General features: G+C 41.1%; 1 protein-coding gene across 3 annotated transcripts in view; it reads left to right on the top strand.

The window, feature by feature from the left end:
- Positions 1-10,098, top strand: part of slc1a2b (solute carrier family 1 member 2b) — a 38,369-nt gene that overhangs the window by 24,409 nt on the left and 3,862 nt on the right. For 2 of the 3 annotated variants that reach the window (XM_019894069.1, XM_019894068.1), the window contains exons 3-10: positions 3,383-3,535; positions 4,093-4,343; positions 4,938-5,085; positions 5,201-5,327; positions 5,467-5,700; positions 5,784-5,978; positions 7,757-7,891; positions 9,756-9,999. In XM_019894069.1, coding sequence (XP_019749628.1) covers positions 3,383-3,535; positions 4,093-4,343; positions 4,938-5,085; positions 5,201-5,327; positions 5,467-5,700; positions 5,784-5,978; positions 7,757-7,891; positions 9,756-9,999 — 1,487 coding nt within the window. The remainder of the gene's footprint in view (positions 1-3,382; positions 3,536-4,092; positions 4,344-4,937; positions 5,086-5,200; positions 5,328-5,466; positions 5,701-5,783; positions 5,979-7,756; positions 7,892-9,755; positions 10,000-10,098) is intronic. The other variant, XM_019894070.1, reaches the window with a different exon arrangement.

The raw sequence follows: 10,098 nt of genomic DNA, 5'->3' as shown, positions 1-10,098 counted from the left end.
GCGCACAGGGGCCTGCTCTGTTTAATCTGAAGGCCCCGAGCAAATGTAATTTACCTGGCAATACAGCTAGCTGAAATATGATTGGTTAAAAACTCTACCATAATAAATAAGTTATTTATCGAGTGGCTTTCAATGTTATTTAAAATAACATTGAAAGCCACTCGACTAAGTGGAAATGATATGACGTAAAGAATACTGAGAATAATTTTGTTTACATATTTATGAAAATAAAATAAGAAATTAATGTTATTCTCAGAAAAGTAAATTTACTTTTCTGAGAATGTTTAGGCCAGCAGAGAAGGCCTTGCTGGCCCTGAGGGTCCGCCACTGCTATATATATACACACACACACACACACAGACATATATATACACACACACACATATACATTATATATACTGTATAAAAAATGTTAACTTTGGAGATTAAGCCAAATTTTTAAAACCACGTTCTGTTCACTTTGTGGCCAAACTTAGAGGGGAGTCACTAGTTTGAATACAGACTTTTACATTAAGTTCCTTGATGGCTTATTGAAGAAATCCTAAATAATTTGCACACTTTGCAAAGCCAAATTTAAATACCACATTAGTTGTACATCTCTATACTACCACACACACACACATACACACACACACACACACACGCACACACACACACACACACACACACACACGCAGATGGGCATGTCAGTTAATTTTGACGGTCAGTCATTCATCATTCGCCAACAGCTGGGCCAACCATCCATCATTATTACTTCATCATTATTTCAATTTGAGATTGATCACAAATTAAAAAACGTATCAATATAAAGCCTAATGATTCGACACAAAGCAATATCGCCGCTGTTCTGAAAAATAAAAAACAAACAATAATTAAAGGTAACTCCAAATCAACACGATAGAATGCTGTTTCATAAAATTTTACTTTAAAACCAAGTCAGCTTTACTGATTCCAAAATGTAAAAAAAAATGAACAAGATAGTTCTCCTAATATTTGAGCATAAACAAAGTAAAACAGAACAAGCTTGTTCTCGTTTTATTCACTAACTTACTTATGATCAGGATAAGTTGATTCTTTTTTGCACTACAACATCAATGCAAACAAATCCTTAAGATAAAGTGCTTCATATATCTGAACAATATTTAAAAAAGTTTTGTGGAACAAAAAAATATTCACAAGTATTAAACTTGTGTATTTTCGCAGCAAATTAACCAGCTATGTTCACAACTGAAGCTAACAATAAACAATTTTGCCAAAGGCTTGCATTTTCAAAAATATCATTTGGTCTACATGGTCTGGCAGCAAGGCACTTCTCTTCGTGCTCCACAATCATAAACAATTCTTTGAGAATGAAGAGAGTCATCTGTTTTGTTTTTATTTATTTATTTTTTTAATAACAGTCAAACCTGAAAAAATAAAAGGGCACTGGAAAGTTTGAGCATAAAATTATCTTGTTTATTATACACAGCAGCACGATGATTGACTGGTTACCATGTCTGCCACACTGTGCAGACATTATGGGTTTGATTCCGGGCCATGGCCTTCCTGTGCAGTTTGCATGTTTTCTCCATGCCTACGTGGTTTTTCTCCGGGTACTCCGGTTTCCTTCCACATTCTGAAAAACATGCATGGTAGAATTGGATGCTCTAAATTGGACCTAGGTGTGATTGGAAGCATATATATATATATAATACATACGTATATAGTGAGAGAGAGAGAGAGAGAGAGCTTTCCATTTCACCTTTTTCTCTTTAATTGTATCACTCACTCGGGTGGCTCATAATGAACACATGCTCTGTAAATTATACTTGTCCTCCAAAGTAATTTAAAGGGTTATTACATGACCAAACATACATTACCAAATAAAATTTAAGCGAATTAACTTTTTCTTAGTTAATTAGCTGAATATTATTAGAGTAGTGTTTATAACAATGTCCCGCGTTGCATTAGGAATGCATTTTTAATAGCTTTTGTATTGTGACAACCCTACAGATAGTATGTGCTAATAGGCGGTGTAGCTGTGAATGTGAAAGACTGAGCCCCAAACTATGTTTGGATGCGAAGGACAGAGCAGCGAGTGTAAGTGGAAGAAGGCTGGGACAGGGCAGGTGATTCTCGCAGACAGTAAAGTTCTGTGTTGTGGTTTTTGGTGTAGACAAAAACTATATATGTTTCTCTAAAAACCGAATTGTAATTATAATGTAAATGATGATTTTTTTTTTCAAACTATAAACAGGCAAGACTATGGCGTGTGCTCAGTTCTTGTCTGTTTGTGTCTCAAAGCGAAAGTCAAGTTGATTCATTCCTACAGTATGTTTTCAATTCCACTCAAGTCACGTGACTTGAGTCCCCCACCTCTGCTTGGCAGTACTTGCACGGAAGGAGTGAGATCCCAGTATCATTGATAATCTGTCACGAGGCGCGTAAGAGCCTGAAAAGGGAGTGGGGGCCAGGGCGGGGTGTTCCTTGCAAATGGGCCAAAGAGAAGCCACAGGAAATCGAGTGGCATCCAAAAACACTTGCACGTCAGGAGTCCACAGGACGCCGCTACACTGGAAGATGGATTGAGGAGCTAACAAAAGATGGGAGGCTTCTCTTTCCAGTGTGTTATAAAACTTCCACTTGGGCAGTGCGAATTTGGCAGGAGAGGTTGAAGAGTAGGAAGTGTGGCACTGGGCTGTGTGTGTTGGCGGGGGAGGGGGGGGGGGACTGACAGAGGGTAGCTTGTGTCTTGGTGAGATAGGAAGATCCAAAGGCCAAACCCCAGAGCTGGCAATGGGCACGTACAAATCCCACAAGCAGGTCATAAAATAATGGTGTTGATAAAATAGGAAACAAACGCTGAGAAGGGAATGAAAAGATTTTTTTAAATGGCTGCTCCACAAACAATGATATATTTTATTCCACAAACAATTGTCTTCAGTTTTATCTTCTCAACCAACCACTTTACTTAAGCACAAAGAAAATCACGTGCTTTTTATTGCTCTGCCACTTGACAACCCAGGCTATGGTTACCGGGGTAACAGTGTTGCGTATGTCCCTTTATGCTCGCCAGTCAGTCAACATCGTTCTCCCTTCAGTAGAACTGCCACCAACGTCATTAGTTTAACTCTGGCCTGTCAGTGGATTTCTTTCACCGCCATTGTGCTACTCATCAGTCCTTGTCACATCCTGTGTGACTGCAGCTTGACAATGACTTGTACAAATGGTTCTTTATCGAGGAAATTATTGCTCATGTTTTACTTATAATCTCAGATATCTTCAGTGAACGATAACTTCAATGTGTTTTTTATTTTTTGTCTCGACAATATTTCGGTGACTCCTATGTAATTTTGCCTGTGTAGACTTTACTGCGACATCCCTCCTTGTCTGTCTATTTTAGGTGTGATCTTAGGAGCAGTGGCAGGGATGTTGCTTCGTGTTGCCTCCCCAATTCACCCGGACATAGTCATGGTCATTGCCTTTCCTGGAGATATCCTCATGAGAATGCTGAAGATGTTGATCCTGCCTCTTATCATCTCCAGTTTAATCACAGGTGTGCCAAATACACATTATAGGGCACTGTTGACATTTGATTACACATTGTACGTTATCAACTTCAGAACCGGTTGCCTGTTTGATTTATCAGTGTTATTAGTTGCCGCACACTTCACCACAGTAGTTCAGTAGATGTAGACTAACTGCACTAATTCGGACAACCTGACGAGGCCCAGTCGTGTTGTACTGCAAATTCTACTTTTATAAAAATAGTAATGCTCAGTTTTGACTTGTCAGATGATGTGCTATTTATAACCTTGTGGTTACAGTCGACCGATGCTCTACATTTTGCATGAGAGGTCTTTCAAATATTTTTTTTCCGCCTTGCATGCAGCTAAACATGGTAAACCTAAAAGTGTGTTATAACCAAAGGCAAGATTATGTGATACTTTTCAAGTTAAGGATCAAATTAGAATATACACATGTATATGCCGTTGTGCCTATGCTGATGCTCTGAGATGGAACAAAAATGAGGAAAATATAGCATCATTATGTGCATGAAAAGCCATTTTAGGTATGAAACGGTGAGCACACACTGTCTTTGTCTGGCTGCAGGACTGGCTGGTTTGGATGCCAAATCTAGTGGTCGTCTGGGTACCAGAGCAATGGTCTACTACATGTCCACCACTGTCATCGCTGCCATTTTGGGAGTCATCCTAGTGTTGGTTATCCACCCTGGAAACCCCAAACTCAAAGAGAATCTCGGAGAGGGAGAGAAGAATGATGATGTGTCCAGCTTGGATGCCTTCTTTGATCTGATCAGGAACCTGTTCCCAGAGAACCTGGTGCAGGCTTGTTTCCAACAGGTAAGTGAGAAACAAAAACATCCACCCATCCATCCATCCATTCATCCATCCAGTTTTTCCTCCAAATCATGTTCAGGCTTATGGATGAGCTGGAGCGTATCCCAGCTGACTTTGGGTGAGAGGCAGAGAAGAAATACAATCATTCGTGCTGATATTGGCTTTGCTTACTATTCGTTCCTTCAGAGGAGGTTTGGGGGAGGGGAAGATTTCAAAGAGCTAAATTGGAACACCCATTTGGAAGTGACTTGGGAATAAATAGAGCATCCTCTGAAAACAGTCATAGGAAAAAAAATGATCAACAACATAGGCTACAAAATGCCAAGACGACAGAACTCTCTCTTACTCTCAGATGTACTATTCCTCAAATTTCACATTACAAATAGACTTTGAGGTTAAACCAATAATATGTGTTCAACATGAAATACGTTTTGAACAAATATCAAATCAGCATCATGTGCTCATGCAAAGGCACTGGGGAGAAAATGAGAGGGAGAAATGAGGGAGTGGGAATATTTATGTAGGCCTTCTGTATGTAGAGTTTTCACACTGTAATAATCACCCAGATTATCAATGAACATTGGATTTCCATTTTAGATCCAAACGGTGACTAAGAAGGTGGAGGTGGTTGTAGAGGAAGATGTCAATGCCACTGCTATGGAGGGCCTGTTGGCAAATATTACCAAGGAACCTCAGTTTGCCATTAAAAAGTCCCTGCAGTTCAAGAGTGGAATGAATGTCTTGGGTCTGTATCACATTACAAAGTCTGACAGCAATAAAACGGTTTTGTCTGATTTCAATTCCCTCTCCTGTCCACTTTCATTGTCAAACTCTCACAGTTGTGTGACTTTTCCTCACAGGTCTGATTGGTTTCTTTATTGCATTTGGCATCTGCATGGGCAAGATGGGAGAGCGGGCCAGATTGATGATTGAATTTTTCAACATTCTCAACGAGATTGTGATGAAACTTGTCATCATGATCATGTGGTTAGTATTGGGGGGAAAAACAACAACCACTACATTTAAACGACTATTGGGCTGATCTTCCATTGTCTTGAAATGCGTTATAAATATAAACTCAGGTTGTACTATGTCTGCAGATATAAGCCTTGTTTACTTTTGCCAGGTATTCTCCCTTTGGTATTGCCTGCCTGATCTGCGGTAAGATCATTTCTATAAAGGACTTGGAAGTGGTGGGCAGGCAACTGGGAATGTATATGGTCACTGTGATTGTTGGCCTCATCATTCACGGAGCCATCTTCCTGCCGAGTATCTATTTTGTAATCGTCAGGAAAAACCCCTTCAAATTCTTCTTGGGGATCTTCCAGGCCTGGATCACCGCCCTGGGCACTGCATCAAGGTCAGGATTGAAGATCATAGATGTCTGTGTCCTTACATTTTTTTTAATAGGCAAACCTCAACATATAATGTTTTTATTCCAAGCGCCGGGACACTGCCTGTTACTTTCCGCTGTCTGGAGGAGAATTTGGGAATCGACAAAAGAGTCACTCGTTTCGTGCTCCCAGTTGGTGCCACCATCAACATGGATGGAACTGCTCTGTATGAGGCCGTGGCTGCTATCTTCATTGCCCAGATGAACGGTGTCCACCTGGACCCCGGTCAGATTGTGACCGTTAGGTCAGAAACCATACATAGTGATAAACAGTGCCGAACATTTCTATTCAATAAATCTGTTTAAAAAAAAACAGTCCATCCATCCATCCATTCTCCGAGCTGCTCATCCTCACAACAGTCTAAAATAGGTAAATAAAAATACAATTTTGTCCTATAGGGACTAGAGATGAATACTTTCTCATCGTGAATTATGATTATCATTGCAAAACTGCTGTGGGAAAAAATAAATAAACATCACAGAAACACACACCAACATTTCAATCAAATATGCTACATTTTAGGTGCAGAGTTCCTCTCTTTAAATCTTTAGTGGGTGTGTGCCTAACACATACCGATGTCATAATCCTGGACAATGAGCTTGATGGTTTATGAGAGGAGTTAAGGAAGCCAAACTAGAAAGGTCCTATCAAAACAGAGGAAATTTGGCACAATGCATCACATCCTAACATTGGTCCCAGAAGGATTGTCTCACTGCCTCTGCAAACTGACCACTAATAACTTGCAGATTTCCATCTGGATGAATTCTACTCAGTCAAAAAAAATGTTTTATTTTATCCATGCAGCCGTTCGTGGTTCCTGCTTGAGGCTGTTGACAAAACTTTGTCTGCTACTCGCACTGAAGTCAAAGAATCTCAGACTCAGTCGTTTTCTCACCGATGCAAGAATGAGTGGACAGAGACTCTTGTTGTTAGAGCTACATTTTTTCCACACAAACTGTTACAGATCAGCCAGCAATGGCTTTGACCAAGCATGTTGACATGGAGGGGTCAACATCTCCCACTCATCCAGGAGGGAGTTTCAAATTCGTCAAAAGTCTAAAGTTGCACCAAACATGTTGCTCGATTGCTGCTGATTGTTATTTTGAAAAAGAACCACTAGACTGGTGCAAGAACAGGTCGGTTTGAATCAAATTAGCTCAAATAGTTGAGGTATACAAATTGCTGTACAACATTTTCTGGAGTGAACTATGAGGCTGCAATTACTCGGTTTTATAGAAAGGCAAACTGTGGTTGCCTCCTGGTAAGGGAAGACAGAATATTTCTAGAAGGTGGACGCAAAATCATATACAAACAGTTTGCGTAGTAAAATGTAAAGAAAAAAAATACAAATCAGAAACATGAAAAAGCATCAGGGCAAAATTCTGAGAGCAGAAGTTCAAGCAATAAAAGAGGCAATGTTGAATGAGAGGACCAAGCGAAACAAAGGGCGAAATACAAATACGGCTAACTAATGTAATTGCAACATGAAGGACGGTGAACAAACTACAAAGCAAGGGAAGAAGGTGTAAGTCAACACGCGGGGTTGAGTTAGCGGATTGGGGCTATTGACAAAGACAAGTGGTACAACACACACACACACACACACACACACACACACACACACACACACACAAAAGCTTTGTATACCAAAAAAAAAGGTGTTGAAAAAGGTAATTTTAACTACAGAAATAGAACAAATACACAGTACGAAAATGACTGGTTTCTCCAAATATCTTTTTTTTTAAGTAATTGGCATTGGCTTGATAGTGAGAGTCAATACTGAGTGACCTTCAGCTTGAGAATTCATTATCACATCATTCGACCCACTTGTAATTGAAGCCCTTCATCTTTCATTTGTGCACTTCTGAACATGAATCACTCACGTGAAAGCCTTTGAGTTGCTGCTATTCATAGTAGCACCATTTGGAGTCCTTTTCTGTATAAGGCTTTTCAATATAAGGCTTGTGTAAGAATGATTATTGACTTTGTATTTGTCTTTTCACGTATTGTGTTTTCATCCAGTCTCACAGCCACTCTGGCCAGTGTTGGAGCTGCCAGTATTCCCAGTGCTGGACTGGTGACCATGCTCTTGATTCTGACTGCTGTGGGGCTGCCAACCCAGGACATCAGTCTGCTAGTTGCTGTAGACTGGCTTCTGTGAGTCTCTGTTTCATTGTGTAGTAATTGCTTACGTTGAAACCGTTATGTTTGCTTACTGGCAAAGAAACGAGCAGTCCAAAATATATATGTTTGAATATCTATTATATCCATCCATCCATCCATTTTCTACCGCTTATCCGGGGTCGGGTCGCGGGGGCAACAGCTTCAGCAGGGAAGCCCACAATTCCCGCTCCCCAGCCACTTCTTCCATCTCTTCCCGGGGGATCCTGAGGCGTTCCCAGGCCAACTGGGAGACATCGTCTCTCCAGCGTGTCCTAGTTCGCCCCCGGGGCCTCCTGCCCGTGGGACATACCCGGAACACCTCACCAGGGAGGCATCCTAATCAGATGCCCGAGCCACCTCATCTGGCTCCTCTCGATGTGGAGGAGAAGCGGCTCGACTTTGAGCCCCTCCCGGATTCTCAGCTTCTCACCTTATCTCTCAGGGAGAGCCCAGACACCCTGAAGAGAAAACTAATTTCAGCCGCTTGTATCCGGGATCTCGTTCTTTCGATCACGACCCATAGCTCGTGACCATAGGTGAGGATTGGAACGTAGATCGACCGGTTAATAGAGAGCTTTGCCTTTGGGCTCAGCTCCTTCTTCACCACGACAGACCGATACAAAGTCCGCATCGCAGCAGATGCTGCACTGATCCGCCTGTCGATCTATTGTAGAAAAAGATTTCGGCCAAAGGTACATTTCAGCCAAAAATGTATTTAAAAAAAAAAAAAAAAGTTTATCAACTCTCATACATTTTTTTACTAAGTGCAATAAATATTTGGTGAGTATTTAGCATACCAATTATATTTCTTATTGGGAACGACTGAGATGATATGTTTCTTTTAGCTGTTCACCAGGTTTGCACATGACCCAGAAATGGTTTTGGTCAAATTCCAATTCGAGAAAATCCCTAAATTCTTCAAGTTTCTTGGCTACCACTTGGAAATTCAAGTCTTTGGCACCCTCCATAAGTTTTCTATTGGGTTGAAGTCTGGGGATAGACTAGTCCACACCACGAAATGAATATTCCGCAAGCAGTCCATTGCAGCCCTGGTAAGATGTTTTTGAGTCACTGTCATGCTGGAAGACCCATCTACAACCCATCTATAGTGTTCTGACAAAAAGTTAGTTTTATCGATACCCTAAATGTGCTGAAGTTGGTCTGTACCCTTTGCAGAAAAACAGAACCGAAACAATATTTCCACTTCTAGGGTTTGTCTGTGGTTGTGGTGTTTTGGGGTCATTTTTCAATCTAAAAACACGGTGGGTCGAGTTGATGCCAAATAGCTCAACTTCCGTTTCATCTGAACACACCACATTCTGCCAAGCCTTCTCTGAGCCATTTAGTTGTTTTTTGGCAAAGACAATGCAGGCCTTTACATGTGCCTTCTTGAACAGGGGGACATTGCAGGCACTGTGTGATTTCAGTCCATCACCGTACAGCGTTTTACCACTTGTGTTCTCTGTGTCTGAGGTCTCGATTGCCTTCAGTAAAAAGAAAAAAAAAACGATTTTTCTCAATACCATTCATAACATTTTGTAACTTGACTGCTTGCTTAAAAATGACATATGGCAGTCACCCTCACTCAGTTGCAGGAGAGACTGCCAATAAGGACAGGAAGACAGACACACGCTTAACTTAAAGCAATATTTGACATGTTTCTGAATGCAAACTGTACCTCTGAATCTCAAAATTAAATAAACGATTTATATGACCTAAAGAGAATGAAATCCAATGCAATCTGGTGGGGCGCTGCCCACTATCCAGTCTTGATCTGCAGAGCAGCCACAGCTTTGTGTTATCCGGAAACAGCAACTCAAAATCCTGCTTCTTCTTGTAATGCAAATTGTCTCCTCAGGGACCGGTTCAGGACCTCCGTGAATGTGGTTGGGGACTCCTACGGTGCAGGCATCGTGTACCACATGTCCAAGGCGGAGCTTGAAGAGCTGGATGCGCACACGGCTAAATCAGACGACATTGAAATGACAAAGACCCAGTCGTATTACGACGAGATGAAGAACCACCACGAAAACAATTCCAACCAGTGCGTCTTAACGCCTACCGCAAATGCTAACAATTCTGTCGTAGTAGATGAGTGCAAGGTACAATTAATGCTTACTGATCTAGAGACTTGTATATAACCATCTCGCTTATTGCACGGTCACCCTACATTATTGCTTGGCTCTTTCAATTCACTGCAC

The sequence above is a fragment of the Hippocampus comes genome, unplaced genomic scaffold (genome assembly GCF_001891065.2).
Source record: "Hippocampus comes isolate QL1 unplaced genomic scaffold, H_comes_QL1_v1.1 scaffold104, whole genome shotgun sequence".
Lineage (NCBI taxonomy): Eukaryota > Metazoa > Chordata > Actinopteri > Syngnathiformes > Syngnathidae > Hippocampus > Hippocampus comes.
Note: the sequence above shows the minus strand (reverse complement) of the source record. Positions and strands in the feature narration are given on the sequence as shown.